This window comes from Drosophila ficusphila, unplaced genomic scaffold, assembly GCF_018152265.1.
Source record: "Drosophila ficusphila isolate 14025-0441.05 unplaced genomic scaffold, ASM1815226v1 contig_106, whole genome shotgun sequence".
NCBI lineage: Eukaryota > Metazoa > Arthropoda > Insecta > Diptera > Drosophilidae > Drosophila > Drosophila ficusphila.
This window is the reverse complement of record NW_025063993.1, coordinates 1,851,574-1,870,554: the sequence shown is the minus strand read 5'-3', so window position 1 is coordinate 1,870,554 and position 18,981 is coordinate 1,851,574. Positions and strand designations below refer to the sequence as shown.

General features: G+C 45.6%; 1 protein-coding gene and 1 long non-coding RNA gene across 5 annotated transcripts in view; one reads left to right on the top strand and one right to left on the bottom strand.

The window, feature by feature from the left end:
- LOC108093571 (teneurin-m) overlaps positions 1 to 18,981 on the bottom strand; it is a 127,765-nt gene that overhangs the window by 14,391 nt on the left and 94,393 nt on the right. For all 4 annotated transcript variants that reach the window (XM_043207448.1, XM_043207449.1, XM_043207451.1 and 1 more), the window contains exon 3: positions 591 to 1,235. In XM_043207448.1, coding sequence (XP_043063383.1) covers positions 591 to 1,235 — 645 coding nt within the window. The remainder of the gene's footprint in view (positions 1 to 590; positions 1,236 to 18,981) is intronic.
- On the top strand, positions 12,617 to 15,675 carry LOC122319752. The gene is made up of 2 exons (XR_006245311.1): positions 12,617 to 14,570; positions 14,623 to 15,675. It is a non-coding gene; the product is annotated as an uncharacterized LOC122319752 (long non-coding RNA).

Here is an 18,981-nt window from a genome sequence, read left to right as displayed (position 1 = left end):
TCCATCCGAAGCCACCCCCGGGTGCCCTCCACCTCTTTAAATTAAGCGTTAAATGTGATTTTAATTCAATCCTAGTTGTCTGGCCTTGAGCCCGTTAAAGAGGTCTTTAGTGAGCGGGCGAGAGCTGAGAGAAAGCAATATATCTGCCAACAATTTGAAAGAGAATAACCCGAGCTGTGGCAATGGAAACTTTCGACTGTCTCCTTCCGACTGCCGCCTCGCCAAGCGACTCGCTGTCAATTCAAAAAAGTAATTAATGCAATATTTTAGCCCGACAAATCCCAAAGAACGCGCTCAAGTTGAACTTTAATTGAAAGAAATGGCAAGGCGTTCCGAGAAATAATGAAAACGGCATTCGCATAATCCCTATCCGGCGTAGGCGTCTGTCTGTCTGTCAGGCGCAAACTTCGGGCTAAAAAATCCTGCAAAAACAATAAACTTTTGTCTCCGCCGAGGGCGCTAAGCGCTAAATACTCCGGCGTCTTGGCTTTCTCTCTCAATCTCTCGCCCGTTGCCCCACGCCACGTCCGCCCGGCGGACGAAACTTGCGAAAACTCATTTAAAAATAATTAAAAGTTGTGCATAATTACCTCCATTATTGGCATTCGCCAGCGACGAGGACAGCGAGGGCGTCAGCGAGGACTGCGAGGTGGCCGCCGAGGAGGAGGCCTCCGCGGAGGCGGACGTCGACTGCAGTCCTTGGGCGGTGCCGCTGTTCGAGGTGGCTGTCGTCACGGTTGCCGCCGACGATCCGCCGCCGGAGCCTCCTGCCCCGACCGCTCCGCTGAGTCCCGCTTGTCCCTGGGCCAGTCCGATGCCTTGTCCGTTCTTCGCGCGCACCGACGAGTTGTGCAGCTTGGAGAGGTCCGTGTTCGTGCTCTTGGCGGCTGTGACCTCGGAGGCCTCGTTGCCCACGAGCACGGTGCACGGCGCCGACTGGGTCCAGTGCAGCCCGCCGAAGGTGGTCAGCAGGATCAGCATGAGCACGCCGACGAGCAGCGCCGAGATGGCCACCACGCTCACCCACGGCGAGGAGCAGCGCGCGGCTAGGTCCTTGCGGAAGTTCATCGGCGCCGAGTAGTGGTGGGCGGGCAGTCCGTTCATGACGCTGCGCGGCGGCAGCACAGGCCCCATGCAGCCCTGCGTGCTCCGCTCGTAGCCCTTCAGCGTGTCCTTCGTGGGGGTGGAGCAGGCGGAGCCGCTCTTGAGGTCGATGGGTGAGCTCTTGTGTATGTCTGCAACGGGAGGAGGTGGTGGAAACGGGAGTCGGGTTAGTAATCAATTCGGGCATTTGAGCGTGCGATTTCCCATTTAAACCAGGTTCGGACAGCTCCGTTTCCTGGGGAACCGCAAAGCAGGGAGGAGGGAGCTGATGTCTGTGCAGACCATCCGCACACTATTGTATTTTGCTTATCGCCATTTGGCGCAAATTTCATTTGTATAAAAGGATTTGCACAAGGATAACAAACTGACATTCAACATAACCTCAAACAAACGAGACGACAGACGGAACAAAGCTGAAAAAAGGACCCAGCGAAATGAAATGGACGAACGGCGAATGAATGGAAGAAGTAAGCAGCGCAAATGACCAGCGACAATGACGTTGGCAAAACAGGAGCCAGCGGGAGCTATGGGGGAAAGAGGGGAAAGTGGGGGGAAAGGTCTGCCTGCCCGCTTGTCTGCTTGTGTTGTTGTGGATCGAGGGTGGCTAAGGATGACTGTGGCGGCTGAAGTGAAGTGAAAAAAGGCAACGCCGCAGGAGCGCCAGGACCTGGGGACAACGCAAGTTGAAATCATTTGTTGATGCCATGATGATAATTCGATTATGTGACATGGAGCGTTCGGCACGGGGTGAATCGTTTTTCGGAGGGATTGGAGTCGCCGAGTGACTGGGATTTGACATTCTCCGACGGCTGCCACACCGCAGCCAGCTTTTGTTCGACTGAGCCGTGGCTCGGGTGCCATAGCAATCAGCCGGGCGGCAGTCGGTCAACTCATAGTGCGCTCACTTTCAGGCAATAAAGTTAGGGCGGTCGTTTTTCGAGGTTATGCTTGCTATCAATGCCAGACTCACTCGGTTACACATTCTGCGGCGAAGGGGCAAACTACTGGCGACATGTGGCTTAAATGCGAGCGGGTGAGTGTGGAAAGTGGAAAGTCATACGCTTGCGCTCGTCCTGTGACAAACGTTCGCTTTCACGAAAAATCGTTGTAATTTCTGGCAGAACGAGCCACGGCAGTCGGCAATCCCCAAGCCCACGAGAGCATAGTTTCGACGCGTTTCGGGCTAACCCACAATGGGTTTCCCCATCCTCCCATCTTCCCATCCCCGTCCCCGTCTGCCTTTTGACCCTGTCCCGTCGTGTGTGCCCAATGATAGCGTGAATAATGTCTGCGTCATTTTTTTACATATACACACATTTGCGGGAATGTGCGGATGAGTGTTAAAGATGCCCACTAAGCGTATACGGGATGTTAGATTTATTTAATGTCAAGATCCCGCCATATGTGCGCGGGGAAGTGGCGGGGAAATGCATAAATGTCCAGGGAGGAGATCCCCAAACCCACACCCACACCCAGTGGAGACCCTCGGGTGGGCGGCCAAAGGTTAAGCCGAGAGTTCTGGGCGAAGCCCGGAGTTAGTTGCCTCGTTAAGGGGGCGTGGCAGGCGGGACGGGCGCTTTTTATGGCCGAAACGTGTGGACGAAGGGGCTGGGAGGCGAGGCGATAGTATTTGTGTGTGAATAATTAACGAACGCATAATAGCAGTCAGCAGTCGGTGGTCGGTGGTCGGCAGTCGGTAGTCGGTAGTCGGTAGTCGGTAGTCGGTAGTCGGAGTTGGCCAATGACTGATATAAATTCACACAAGTTAATGGGCGCTGGATGCTTTTAAAAAGGAGGCTCCGGCTCCCTCGGAAGTGTTTGCAGCCTGATGAGATGAAAGTGCTGCGGGGTCATTAAACGTAATGGCAGACACGACAAAGTATGCCACGATAAATGGCATCCGCCGCCCACTCGGCTCAATTTATCGCCGGAATAGATCACAAATACGTCTGCTTTAGCTCGATTCTCCCCCGGCAAATACGAACCCAATTGCTCTGGCCCGAACCCCCAGCCTGATTGCAGCAGTCCAATAAACGCGATGAACTCGTCGGAGAGATTGGCTTTATCCCGCTTGAAACTTTCGAGCTGCCGGATTGTGCCAACTCCTTCTCGGCCTGCTGCTTCTTGGCTCCAGGAACATAAAATTTCGGTTTATTAATTTCATTCCATTTCACTACATTGACATTTTATGCAAAATGGGGATTAGGCCTGCGGCCGTTTTATGAACCCGAGAGTAAATCGCTTAAATTAAAACAGCACTGCCGCCTGTAAGCGTGGTGGTGGGATTGCCGATATGTTAGCATCGACAACAATAAAAAGTATAAATAGTGTGGCGAGCGCAGCTGGCAGTAATGGCGAGAGTATAATGTGTCGCTGGGTAATGTCAACCCTCCGGGCCACAAAAGTATGGCAACAAGCTGGCGCCACCTCCCCGGCAATGCAACACAAATGTGATTTATGCTGCGTGCAATTTAACATTTTTAACAATATTAAAATTACAAATTTATACACATCCCACTTGTGTGCGAGCTCCAAGGTGTTGTAGTCCAATAAACTCCCTAAGCTCCCCGGGAAGAGGGGCCTTCGGGCGAAAGAGGCCAAAAGGCACATCATTGAGTGGGCGAGTGCCTGGCTTGATTTCATTTTAATTGGCTTTCCAGGCGGCTGCATTTCGCCCTGCTGCCCCCTTTACTTTGCTCTTGCTACCCACGAAGATGAAAACAAGACCGAATACCGAATGAAAGTGATCGAACTACGGATACTCTTTTACAAGGGAGTGTAGTTATTTCTATTGCAATAAATCTAATGGCTGTGCTTTCCGTAAGTCCTTAGCTATGTGATAAATAAATGAACTTATGTGTTGGGTCAATATTCCATCATCCCTTGCGTAAGCACTCAAGGTATGAGCTGCAAAGTAGATAGTTAAAGCTCTTCTCCTCGTAATTAAAAATTATTTCAAGTGTGGAAAGGCGCAAAGTTAAAAGACCAAGGGCTTGGGCGTATGCTGAATATGAATATGAGCCCTGCCCCAGAAGAGCGAAATCCAATTGGGATTCGATACGTAGTTCAGGGCAATGGCTTTCCGAGGGCTTCGGCTCAACTCCCATTCCCTGAGCACACGCAACAATTGTGTGTTAAGTACTTTTTGAGTAATTGCCTTTTGCGAAGTCCAGCGGACTGGCTACAACCAATTTGCATAGCCGTTAATGAACATTTGCTAATATTTTGAGCACTAAAAAACACCGCCATTAAATAGAGGGCCCGTCCCCCGGTTTTGTGGGGCGCCAAAGCGTGCGACAATCAAATAAAAGTACATGAAAAACACATAAAGGCACATAAAGGGGTATCCAGAGTAGAGCAGAGTCGGGGCCCTGTATTTTTTGTTATTCCTCGCATTTTAATGGCAAAGCGCGACGATTGCTTGAAACAAACAGGTAAAACGGAGGAGGCGGAGGTTTGCCAAAGGGAAGTGGGGCTCCCGCCATGTTGGTAATGGAGTTTGCAAACAAACATGGCCGCCGGGGAAAAATCACATAATTTACACGTTTGCATTTAAGTATTAAGTGGGCTGGGATCTGGGAGCTGGCGATGGGAGGGCAGTGGCGGTGGCAGTGGCAACCGGTGGAAGGGCGGCAAAGTGTTTCGTTTACTTTTACCGCGTTTGTTTGCGGCGCTCAGCAGTTGTTCCGCCGAATGTGTGTATAGGTATTTTAGGCTGTGTTCTGGCCCCGACTGAGTTTTATGTGCGCAGGAAGCAATTTTTGGGTCGACTTTATTGCCCCTGTCGTCGTCATCGGTGTTGATGTTGATTTTAAAGCGTTTAATGGCCTCGCGTTGCCGTGTGTCCTCGGCCAAATTGAAAAGAAACCCCCCTTAAGATGGAGATTCAGCGCAGGAAGAAGATCCGGGTTTATATGTTTGAACAAAGTGTTGGGATTGCCAGAGATTTGCCTCGGAATTTGATGGGGTTGCTGCTGGCTTAAGAAGGGCCTTTGAAGGTTTGAAGGGATCCGGATCCGGGAAAAGGGGCTATGATGGATTGACAATGGGACGAAAGGCCGGGAGCGTTGGGGTGGAAATGTAGGACACGATAGGTCTTGGCAACCCCTTCAAGGGGAAAGGGGAAAGGAGGGCAAGTGTCGGTGTAAACTGTCATATTCCCTATACATCTAATCGCGCATTCATGGGCCGGTTATTATGCCAGGAATAATGCGGAAATATGTGCTAGGCAGCCGACTCGCTCGTAATTACACCCGTAAGTGGGCTCAAATTGCGATACTTCGAATGGCTTTTGGTCCGTCCTTTGTTGCGAGGCTGCTTATAATCAAAAATTCCATTTAAAACTTTAAACTCATTACTGAATGTTTAATGCACGCTCGTTTCACGCTCGCCCTGCCGCAGTTGTTGTTTTTATTGTTGCCGCCGCTGCTCTTGTGCGATAAATCAACACAAAAAATTCTGCAATTTGTTAGGCGCGCAAAGACAGCAAGACAGCGAGACGGAAAGACGGACGGACGGACGGGCGGACAGACAGACAGACAGACAGGGACAATAAAGGACTTGGGACTTGGGCTCTCTAACGACGCGGCAACCTGTCGACGTTCGTGAGGAGACCCCAAAAGGGTCGTAGTCCTCGGCGCCATATTGTTTCGAGCAGGCGGCGCACAGCGGGCGACCTGAGTACCGCCTCGAGCTCTAATCAAGTGTATGTGCGGCTTTAAGACGGGATCCGTATCCGGACTCGCATTCCGGGTTCTCGGGCTCTGGGTTCTGAATTCCGAGATCCCCGTTCACCGTTCACCATTCACCGTTCCCCGTTCAGTGGGGCTTAAAGATGAGTGTCATTTGGGAGGGGGAGCAAACTTTCGGCACGATTTGCATGTAAATTAATTGCCCTCGCCGTGTGCCCGTAGCCCGTGGCCCGTAGCCATGCAGCGAGATTTTTTGCCGCTTAAGCAACCCTCGGGGCGAGATAAGTCGTATAAATTATAGCAATTTAATAAGTTTTAAATATACGCATCCGGCTGACTCTCTTTGTCTGTCTCCCGAAAAGTTGGCGGAATCTTGCAAGAAAGTTTACCGCCACTCCAGGACCCAGACTCCGCACTCCTGACTGCGGAATCCAGACTCCAAACTCCAGACTCCAGACTCCTGACTACAGGTTGCCCCGGTGCTCCGTTCTGCTCCCGGTGCTATAACTCAAGACAAAAACTGTTGCCGATTAAAATTGTCGGTTGGGCATTAATTTTATGTCACGATGCGCTCGCAGCCGACGTGCCGTGTGATAAGGTGGCGACTCTGCCGCTCCTTCGGCTTGTCTACCGAGTCCTGGCGAGTCCCGGGTGTCCTGGGGTGGCTCTCCCGCTCGGTTTTGTTCCCGCTCTAAATGAGTTTATGCAAGTGTGAAAATAAGTCTCTTAATGGCCCGGGCGGGCAGTTAATGAGTTGAAAGTGGCGGGGCACGTGGATTACGCTCCTTTGTCCGCCCCACGGACTTTTCGCCGCCTCTCCCAGGTCCTCTCATTTTTCTTTACCTTTTTCGGAACGGGTTTGGATGGGTGGATGGGTGGGTGGGTGGATAGGTGGTTGGGTGGAAGGAGGTTGGGGTTGCGGAAAACAAAACTTAATTTGTTGTTGCAGGTGAGACGAATAAATTATTTGATAACAGTTTCAGTGTTCGCAGCATAAATAAGATTTCTCGAGCGCCCGCCTTTGTTTGCCGAGCGACGGGGGGCGTGATTGGGGATTGGGGGCGTGGTGGAGTTGGCTTGTTTGCCGTTAGTCGCTTAATGCCCGGCTTAATAGTGTAGGGTGGCTCAAGCTTTGTCTATTCCGTTTCTGGTTGTTTGCCCTGGCAAAATATTGGTTCGGATTAAATTTTATGAAAGCGGTCCGTGTCCCTGCCCATTTTTTTTAACGCTTAGTGTCGCCAATCAGCAGTCCCACATGTAATTGGACACGTAGGGATAACATTTCATGGCCTCGGGCTCCTGGACTTTTTGCGCCTGGCGTTGGCCGGGCCAGAGCTGAATTTCCAGGACGACTGCCTGCATGTAATTACAAAGCGAAAGTTTCGCATATAATTTCTACAAAAACGCAAAACTTTTTCAATAACAAAAATTTGCACAAACAAAAAGAAAAACGAGCCGAGGAGAAAGAGCAATAGAGAGCGACACAAACGGCAATGCCAAAAGGCAACTGTGAAAAAGTTTGCAATGAGAACGCCAATGGCCAGAACGACGTCACACAAGTGCCCATTGAGGGCGACGAGAATGGGGAGGGGTAGGTGGAGGTGGGGAAGGCGGGATGGAGGGTACGTGAGGAGCCTGAGCAATGCAAATGTTTAATAAACTTTTTCAAATAAAAATTTATCTACGTTGACGTGCAATTTTTAGACCAATTAAACCGCCGGCCAGCACGCAGCTCGGAGTGGAGTACAAGGACCTCGCATTGTCGTTTGCTACGTGCCCCGTCCAGGATCCTCTGCCCGCTCCCCCCTTGATCCTCTTTCAAGGGTCGAAACTCGCTTATAATTACGACGCGTGTAAATTAGTGCTTAACGGTACGAGGATGCTCGCATTGTCTGCAGCTCGGCACTTCCGGTTTTAAATTTAATTAGCTCGATATGCTTGCATAATTTGCACGGCGATTCGGCTGCTGCGGGGGCAGGTGCAGGTGAGCCGAGGCCCGCTTTTGGCAAACTAATAACAATAATTGCGATAAAGCCAGCATTAAATGCAGTGCAATAAAGGCGAGCCAAAAAAATGTATATTTTAATTACGCATTTAAACTTGTTTGTTTGTTGTTATTGGGGTCGTGGAGAAAGGTAAAAATAAACGCTGGGACTGCCTTTTGTTTTCGATTTAATGAACTGTAAAGCGCAGCCATATTTATTGCGTACTTTTTTGCGTTATTGTTTATTTGCACGTTTGTGTTTTTTTTTCGGCCTCGCTGTTTTTTTGCCCCCAGTATTCACCTTTATCATTTAAATGCGTTTAATTTAAATTACTGCGAGCGTTGTTTTATCAACGTTATTATATGCACTATTTTTGTTTTCTCTCCTTGATTTTCCGATCGCGGCTCGGTTTCCTATTTTATAGTCAATAAACATTGGCAGCCTTATCGCCATTAATTGAAATTAGTTCCCGCCAGTGCCCAATGTCCCAATGTCCTGGTGCAGTCGTAGTCAAAAGGACCCATCGAAGCGTTTGGAAGTTTATTGGGGATCTGGTCGTAGGGGATTGTATTTACTGCCCAGAGAGCCGAAAGCGAACCGCTTGGGGCGCGGATTCGTCATATCCATGACTGGCATATAATCATTAAACGGCAGCCGCCTGTGCGGACATCAATTATTGTCTCATAAAAAGTAATTTATATTAAAATCAAACCGCTTATAATTTCATTATGTTGATATATACAAGTGAGCGCAGTTCGCGGGCTGCCGAGCGATGGGGGCGAAATGCGCGGCCATTAAAGTTTGCCGCGGCAGACATTTTGTAATAAAGTTTGTGTTAATTAACGCACACAGCTGCAAAAAGCATTGAGCGGGCGAAATAACTCCGCAGTTGCCATCCCCCTTCCCCCCGCCTTCCCCTTCTTTCCCGCGAGTCCCTGACGCCCAGGACATGCACTTGCAATATTTAAATTCAATTGCATACTTTCGAGCGCACTCGTTTGTTTGGCCGGCCACATGGCGCATACTTAATGAACCATGGCCTGTTCCGCTGCATATTTTATTTGCTCTCTGGCTTGTGACTGAAATACCTGCATAAAAATAACAACGCGGCGAGAGCGGCACAGCGAGCACTGCGCTTTTTCCATCCGTAAACGGCGCACTAATAAAAATCATAGCGAAAAAATTGGTTTGCCATTATATTTAATAAAGTTAAACCGACGGCGACAACGAGTCGGGGGAAAGTGGTGAAAGCGCAAGGAAAAACAAGGCGAGTCCCTGGGCAGAGCCGTCGTCGGAGGGGGGAGTGTGTGAAATCGCCAATTGCCTGCCTAGTGGCTGGTGTGACGAGGTCAATTTCAGTTGGGTGAGCCGCGAAAAGCCCGGCCAGCGAAAGAAAACCGCCGCCGATTGGGGTTAGTTCTAATATTAACCATGGCTTAAGCCTCCTGAGGCTCAGCCCGTTTATCCCGTTCTATGTGCGGTAAATAGATTAAGTGTGATTAAAATTGTCGTTAACATTTCCCTGGGCTTTGGCGTGTCAATTAATATTGCTTTAATATTATTGCCAATAATTGTCATAATTCCTGTTTTTCTTGCCGCTTTTTACTAAAACTGCTATTATTTATGAGGGCTCGTTGTTGTTGCCGTTTCAGCATTTCGCCATTTTTATGGCATTTAATTGTTTTAATTGTGTTCAACAATGGCCATTAAATATGCGCAACAACAACCGCCATAAGAGCATCGAAAGCTGAAATGGATTTGACATTATGGAATTTATGAAATTATTAATTTTTCTATGCTCGGCTCTAATTGTCAGGCGAATTAATTATATTACTATTTGACTTTTTTGTAGGCCTGCACCAAGCGCTCACCGCTCTAACCCCAAAACCCCTTAAATTGTGGTCAGACGTAAAGTTGATGGCTGGGCGAATTGCCTTTGAGTCGGTGGCCACAGAGTTATGAGCTCCAATAAATTAATGTAAAATTATTAACTGACAAACGGTAGAATTATGGCAATTTATGCCGGCCCATAAAACTGCCCATTTATTGGCCGATAACCGGGGGGTCGTGACGCAAAGTGTTGGCATATATTAATATTAATATCGGCGACACTAATGCGGATTAGCATTTCCGACTTTAATGGACTTTGAATTATCATCTGCCGCTCGGATGGAAAACTCTTTAATGATTCCACTGTGAACTTTTGCCATACGTACCTGGAAAGAGAAGAGAGTCGAAAAGTTGCATAAGTTCGGATGAATATATTTAGTTCTTACATTTGTTTAAGCTAGGAGACTCTGGCACCCAAAAAGGGATTTCACATTTGCATTTTTTTCGCAAATACAGTCACATACATTGCATACGCAATCATTTCCAAAGTCAACGGCGTGACTGCCCTGTTTTCCATTTCCCAAACAATTTCTTGTGAACTTATTTATTACGATCGCCACGAACTAAGCCCCTCTCTCTCCTGCTCTCTGCTGCACTTTAAAAGCCATTAAAACGGCAAACAGGCTGCCTGGAATCCTCGAAATGTTGCCCTTCCAAAGTGCCACCCCAGTGCCCTCGACGTCCAGTCGGCGCTGTTAATTTCATCAGAGCTACTGGTAATTGCGTGTATGGAGTTGCAGTTCCCGGCCAGGACAACAGCAGGACTAGCAGGAGCAGAAGGAGCAGAAGGAGCGGCAGGAGGAGCATCAGTGCCCAGAAGTCAGACGCAGCCTTCCCTGTCCGACTCCCTTTTTGGGTGCTGCCTTTCCGTCCACAAAATATGCAATAAAAGGGGCTTGGAACTGGGGATTCACTGGGGGGATTCGGATTCGGGGACTGCTGCAAGGGTGGATCTGGCCGGCAACCGGACTTTTAGCCCACGAGTGCCAGCGCCCACTGACTGGCTACAATTTATTATATTAAGTATTAATGTTGGTCCCGCTTGGCTCCCTGTGTGCCTGTGTGTCTGTGCAACTCAGAGTATGTATGCATAATCCGAAAGCCAAAAGTAATTATATTAAGTAATTGATGAATTTGCCTTTTTCCGCGACGAGCCACGCCCACCCGCGCCCACTCACTCAGCCGCCAGTTGTTGGCCAAAAAAAGAGCCTGCGGGAAGGATGTGGATGTGCGGGTGTGTGGGTGCACGGGTGTGTATATGGCCAATGCCAGACGATTGGCAGACGCAGAAGGATGGACGGATGAGAGCATAGTTCGCCCCAACCGAAGGCAAATAAAATTTAATAAAGCGGCAAATAAAAATTTATTGTGTGTCATTTTAGGCGCACTGCGACAGTGCCAAGCGACATCCCCATCGACCATCTACCATCGACAATGACCGACAATTTTTTGATTTGCTCATCTGATAGGCGGCAATTTCCGGTCGACGGGACAGAAGCTGCGAGCTAAGCTTTAAGCGCTGCGGAGATGCCATTCAAGCTATTTTTTCGACCTGCTCTTCAGGATTTATTTGCACATTTAAATTTGATTGAAATAAATTGCTCTGTTTATGGAGATATGCACTCGCAAGCGCGGATGGATGGAGGGATATCAAAACGGGGCGACGAGCTTTTGTGGGGTTGCATTCCGATTTTGGGGGTTGCGTGTCACCTTGATGGATTGCGCTCAAATTGCCTTAAAGTTTAAAACGGAAGAAACGCATTTGAAGAGCAAGGGGTCTTGATAAATGGAGAGCACTGTCGGGCGGAAAATTCCTCTCCTCCCCCTCCTCTCCCACGCCACTCAGAGCTCCAAACTTCGATCCAGCAGAAACTCATTAACAAATCGAAGCGCAGGACTGCTCAAAAGTATATACTTTGATAACGACACTTTTTATGGTCACTTATCGGAGGCGTCGAAGACAATAAACGCCAGAATAACCGTTGCTTTTCGAAGGCGAGTGAATATAATGATGGCAAGACCAAACTTTTCTGCTTTTCCGCTCTTATCGCGAAGAAGGAGTACAAGCAATGACCAGGAGCAGAAGCCAGCGCAGAAACAGAAACAGAACCGAAAGGAACGGCGGGGAAAAGTTGCGAAAATTTATTGGGGAAATTGGCCAAAGTCGAAGCAACTTTAACGAAACGATACCAAAGTTTATTACTCAATTACAAAACCATCAAAATGAAAACGAAATGAAACGAAACTCTCGCCGAGCAGAGAGCAGAGCGAAATCCAAAAGATAAATGAAATTGATAAGCGCGTAATTTATGTTTGGATTTCGTTTTATTCTGTCATTAACGCACAGTTGCCTCGCCCAGTCCAATTTAAGACTCCCCCTCCGCAATTGTGTTTTGTATTTGGGTTGTTCTTGGCCGAGTTGCGACGTGGCACGCGCCTCCTTCGGCGTCGAGGAAACTTGGTCAAGGCGAGTCGAGGTTGCCGTCTTTTCCCGGGAAAACCCCAGCGATGGGTTGCTGCTGGTCAGGTGGCAGTGCCACGTAATCGATCAAAATCGACCGATTGCAAAGCGTTAAACGGCATCGCATATTCGCATATTGCATTCTATAAAACCGATCGGAATTTTGCATTTTGCGGCTCGTTTTCTGCGGGTGTGCGCCTGTGTGGGGCGGGCATTATGCAGCCACGCCCACCTGCATTATGCATAAATAATTTGGGAGAGGAGCGCACGAAGCGGGGAGGGTGAGTTCGGCAACAAAGGCAGCCGCTGCACATAATGAAAAATTGAAACATGAAAATTGTCAAAAACACCGACGCAGCAGGGTGGATGGTTTTGGGGCACAGGCACATTACCTGTCAGGCCTCGCCGGAAATGAAATTTTGCAATGATAGCGGGCGAGTGGGGCGGGCAAAGGGGGTGGGGGTGGGGGCGGGTGTGGCAGGTTCAACCGCACACATCAATGAATGCATGGTGGAGTGGGCGAATCGGTGGAATCGGGGGAGTCGGTGGCAGACTGACAATTTTGACAATTTTCGTTATGCAATAAAAATGATGTGCGGCGACAAAACTGTGCTACTCACTCACCGTTCATCGCTTATACAAACCGTTATACTGACACATTGCCCGCGGCCCAATGCATTTGTAATGCCCCACGAAGGGGCATTCAGACCGCCCGAAAAAGAGCAAAAAAGCGCCATTCAGCGGACATTTCATTAATGCTAAATGCGGGCGAACGAGCTTTAGAACTCGGCTTTGCCTTCCAGAGAGAGGAATCCTGCTCGAGCCGGAAGTTAATTCAAAATGATGATAACGCATATGGAAACGTAATTGTTTGTGAAGTGTAGCATGCGAGTCGCGGGGGATCGAATTAGCCGCTGAGTGGATGGGATTTCGGTTTAAAATCCACCCCAAGAGTCGGCTTACAACCCCCGCGAAGGTGGAGCGAAATTCATTAGCGGTCCTGTTGGCAACTGGCTCCGTTGGCACCTGGCCGACACGCACTCTCGCGAAGAAGGCCGCCAAGAATCCAAAGAGCCAGCTCCTCCCGCTCGCGAAAATCCCCTAAATCAATTCAATTCAATTACAAATCGCTCCCCTCCCAAACGGCAACCAATTAGCCGACTGCCTGGACTAAAACGCGTTTTGGGTAGCATACTTTTGTGGGCTCGCGGCGGAGGAAAAAAAATCGCCTTTTAATCAGCGCCCACGACGTCGGCTTAGCGGCTGATTGGATTGCGGGACGGATGGGATGCAAGGTGGCCGGGAGACAGCGCTTTTTGTTGCCTTTGTCCTTGTATAATTAAAACGGAGCCAAGGCAACCGGCAAATCAAATCGACGACAGCTGAGACGAAGGACCACGCTGTAGGAAACAAAAAACCAAGAACGCTTGCCAAATTATCCGAGTGCTAAAAAATCCGGCGTTCTGCGGTAATAAATCTTCCTTCCATTCGACTCCACTCCGCTCCAGTTTAAGTAATTTCAATTTTATTTCCAGCTCGAGTTCGAGTTCGCATCCGCGACCACATACAAAAGTAATTAGGAGGCATTTTTTCACGTTCTGCTCGTTTCTTTCGCCGCGTTTAATTAAAATGGATTTTTTGCTCGCGGAGCGCTATTTATTTATTCGCGCGTTTCCTTGTGATTTGAGTGTTGCGGTAATTAAAATGACATTATTCAAAGTTGCCTGGCGAAAAGGGTCGACCCCGAGAACTGGGCCGAAGGTCGTTGTCGCGGCTTGTTTGGCGCCCAGATAGGCGTTTATTACCAGCGCCAAGGCACCGACTATCTAGATGCCCCGCCCACCTCCGCGGAGAACTCTTTGGGAAGGTACGAAATCAGAAAGCGATTAGACTAAGATTTGACTTTGATGGGCTTGAGTTGAGAAGGGTTCGCTCTGCATGTGGAGAGTCCTTCGGGAAGAGAGTAGTTCGCTGGCCGCACAGACAAATTTAATCCGCGTCCATCGACGCCTCAGCCTCAGTTCAACAAACTCTTGTCTCGTCCAGAAATTGTAACGGCGCCTGTAGCGACCAGATAGTTTAGTTCGGCCTAGAAGCATGCTTTAAAATATATCTAAGCTCGGCTTAGTGTCTTAGCTAATTACACATATGTTTGATAAATCAGCTGTAACAGAGATGCAGTGGGAAGCTCGTTTTAGACATCTGGTGTTATCATCTGTGGCGAACTTCCGACCATACCCTAGCCTAACACTACCTATATTTGGTAAGGTTCTTTTCTGATTGACATCCGATATGAGCAGACGTGCCAATTTTTCTCAACGTCAACAAAGTTTTGTTTAAATACTATATATTGAAATCGTGGAAAATAATAAGAGGAATAAGTGCAGCGAGCCTAGCTGAGTAATATTTTTGTGATTAATTTTGGAAAACTATTGAGATGTAAGTGGTGGAAGTAGATTTTTTATCAATTCTAACCCCAGATTTTCTTTAGATATATATGATATATATATTTCTCACGTGGCCATCAATACTGGCATCCGTGGGAGCTCCCCTTCAAGACAGTGGGGGGCATGATTTAATATCGTGCCCCAAATTAAATCGGACAAGAAAAATGAGGAGTTTCAACTGGAATTAAATTCAAGAATGCGGCATTAAAGAAGTGATTTGGAGAGATGTTTAACCCTCTCTACCCACGGCAGCAGCAGCAGCAGATTTAGTATAGCCAAATATGGACACAAAAGGGAATATATAACCTGGAATTGCTTTTAAGCCGCTACTGCGATTTTTTTTAAAGTGAAATATTATAATTAAAAATTTGAAAGTTTTGAAACGTGCCAAAGTGAAGAAAATTTAATGAATCAAAGATAGCAACATGCCGTAAAAATCAAGTTTAAGTGATATTTTCTAAAGTCTGAATGATTCAGTCTAAAACGTAATATTTAAATTAAATTAAATTTAAAACTTAATTTTTCACGAGTGGAGTTATTTACGCATCGATTTTGTTTTGGAAAATTCGCTCAACTATGACTTAAAAGCGATAAATTAAATATTTATTTTTTTTTTGTAAATTTAAATATAATTTGAAAATAGCAACTTCTGATAAGAAACAATAGTGAATATTAAATTTAAAAATGTGGTTAAGTGAAGATATCACAGTCGCTTCTCAGTAAAATATGTAGGCCTAAAAGGGTTCCAAGTTAAAAGATTTTTATAGAATAGTTTTGTGTTTTCGAGCCCCAATTTCACCCTTTACAGCCACCTGCCCGGGAGATCGATCTTTCGCCGCTGGAACAACGTATAAGCTGTGAGTTTATTATTCTCATTATTGCATTTATATCTATTCTATTTATATCTTATTGCGAAATACTCTATGAAATAATTTTTAACAATCTACTTGAATGAAACTGTGAATTTAAAAGAACCCTGAACCGATAGCCTCACTAAACTAAATTAAATTAAACAAAAAGATATCAAACAGAATGAAGATGATTTAGTGAAATAAAAAAATAAATTAAAGCAATGAAATTTAAATATCTATTGTTATACCAGAGTAATATTTTTTATTGGTGAAGTACGATATCTGAATACCCTATATTTTTCTTATTTCTTATCTTTTTAAATATATACGAACATTATAACTACTTTAATTTATGAGGATAACATCATTTAAATATTTAAGTATCTAAATAGTATTTTTATCGCCTGTATATCATTTATTATATTTATATAAAATTTGTAGTATCTACCTGTTAGCAAATAACAATAATGAATTCTTGTATAACTATTAATTAAATTGTATTTGAAATGAATTTCGAGTAGTTCACGTTTTTTTTAACTCGGCTGATGCTTCCACAATCGTAGGGTATTAGGGGTCACCGGAGTTTAGCTCTGAAGGATGGTGATCATAGGTAGGGTGGGCATTTCGCGACCACGACAACATCTGTGGCATCGCTGATTCTAACTTTTCTCGATCTTTTCTATCTCTTGTTTTTTTTGAATTTTATCTATTTCTCTTCTGATTTTGATATCTCGCATTTATTTTCGTCAGCACACTCAATTCTGGTCTTAAAAATAATAATATGTAGCTAGTGTGCGGATTTGTCTAAGCAAGACCTCCACCCCCAAAGCAGACGAGCGAGAGCCGGACCCTATAGTGTGCACCCGCAAGGACAGATCCTAGAACTCACCACAGAATACCTTCGTTACACGCTACAGTTATAATATCATTATTATTATTATTATTATTATTAAGAGAGGTGGCGCCCAACGTGTGGGGCCTTAGTGAGTACAGTATTACCTCATTAAGACTCACCGATAGATAAATTCAATCTCTTTTCTTTCTTTCATTTATTTCAACTTTAACTTCTGATCAAAATCTCTTATGTTGATTTTTATTTATTATGGATAACAGAGCAAGTGAACATTAGTTTCCGTCTGGCCTTAATTAAAAGTCCGTGTAAGAATTTTCCTTCCTTTTGTATGTGATGATAAGGAAAACTTAGTCTGAGGAAAATACAGAGAGTATCAAATTGCGATTGATCTTCTGGCCCTTGCTGGTTTACCAAATCACTACAATATTCACACTTACTTAAATAAATGCTTTCTTCAAGCTTAGGCGTTTCGGAAAATAGAGGCATTGTTTTACTGAAGTGCCCTATCCACGGTTGACTTTTAGAAAGAATTATTTATAATTTTTTCTTAGAGGAATTAGACTTATGTGAGTTGAGACTGGAACATAAGAACTTTTTTTTTTAAGAATAACTTATCCGTTTCATATTTATTAAAGCCTAATTACTTCCCTTATTGAATTTTCTTGTAGTAAGAAAGGCAAGAAATTCACTTCATCTGTATTCTTTTCTTCTTTCCTGAGAAATGTTAGTAGTAAATAAAATTTTTATCCTACGAGTTGTGGACATCAAGCTAGAGTTAAAGCTTTATCTTTATTATTATAACCACAGTTTATATCGTGAGAGTTACCGATTGTTGTTGAAATCATTTGATATTAATGATACAACATTTTTTTTTTTATCTTTTTATTTCTTTTTGAGCTGTTGTTGAAATCATTTGGTATTAATGATACAACATTTTGGTTTTAAATTATTTTGGTTTTGAGCTGTTGTTTAAATCGTTGGAAATTAAGGATACAACATTTTGTTTTTTTTGCTTTTGTTATATTTTTATAAATTTTCAAAATGGGATTAGACCGTTCTCCGGGAAAAGCATCGCAAGGAGGTGCAAAGCCAGTCTGTCCGTTATGTAAAGCAGATATTAAGGCAGCAACCGATTTATTTGAAACTGTATGCCATCACGAATTTCACAAGAAATGTATTGAGGCACATTTGAAGAAAAGTGAAAGCTGTCCAGTATGCAGAATTTCTTGCAGGCCAGTAGCCGAGAGTAAAGGTTTACAAACGCGATCCCAATCTAAAAGTCGTGGCACAGAAAGTATTGATGATAGAAATATATCTGAAAACGTCCCTGGTACGTCAGGAGGCGCTCATAGTAGTAGCAGTAGGGATGTAGATCCAGCTAATGTTGCTAATGCAATGACGTTACTCTCAATGGAGCGAAGACTGCTCACAGTGTTGTCAGAGAAAATGACTGAGTTAATACAAACTTCAGTGAGTGACAGTATTCAGAGATTAATCTCCCCTCCATCTAGCTCCAATGCGAATGACAGAGATAGGTCAGCTACTCCACCACCCTTAGACCGACCAATTTCTGGCAATGAACATATCCAAAACACAAATTTTGTCGCGCCTAACTTAGGTTCTCCAAGTTCTCATAGAAGTATCCCTTCTGATCTCTTAAATAGACCCGACAAGGTCGTGCATATCCTGAATGGATGGAAGATAAAATATTCCGGATCAGGTGTATCGATAGACAATTTTATTTACAGAGTCGAAGCGCTGACGCATCAGACACTTGAAGGCAACTTCTCAGTGCTTTGCAGAAATGCTAGCGTCTTATTCGAGGGCAAAGCCAACGAATTTTATTGGCGTTACCATAAATCGGTAACCGAAGTACGTTGGGATAGATTATGTTCTGCCTTGCGATTGCAATTTCGTCAAAAAAGGGACGATATTGATGTAGAAGAGTTAATCAGAAACAGAAAACAAAAGCCCAATGAATCTTTTGATAGTTTTTACGATAGTGTAAACGTATTAGTCGATCAGTTAGAAGTACCATGGTCGCCGAGAAAACTTGTCCGAATTCTCAAAAACAATTTGAGACCCGAAATACGCCATGAATTGTTGAATGTTGACATTTCTTCAGTATCTGAGTTGAGAGAAACTTGTCGTCGACGCGAAGCTTTTCTAGACGATGTCAAACGCTCTCACGGATACAGTAAAAACACACCGTTTAGACGAGAAGTCTCAGAGCTTATTCAAGAGCCAGATTCTCAGAATGGGTCCGAATCCGAAAGTGAATTAGAGGTGGACGCATTTTCCTTGGTATGCTGGAATTGCCGCAAAGAAGGGCACAGATACCAAGATTGCTTATCAGAGAAGCGCGTATTTTGTTACGGTTGCGGAACCGCTAACACCTATAAGCCAAACTGCGTTAAGTGCTCAAAAAACTTAAAGCCCGGCAGTTCGAAGTCGCAGTTCAAACCGAAGACTTTGAATGCCTCTCGTCACCAATCAACTATGACCGATCAGATGTGAATGCACCATTAGTCGCATCACCAACTTCCCCGGACGTATCAAAAAGCAATGTCGGCTCTCTACTGCATTGTAAACTTAAAAAGTTACCTCAGATTTTAACTCCTACTGTGTTTTCTGAACATCTCTTAGAAATCCGTAAGTCTCGCAGCGCCGAAAGAATTAAAAGGTTTTGGCAGAATGTT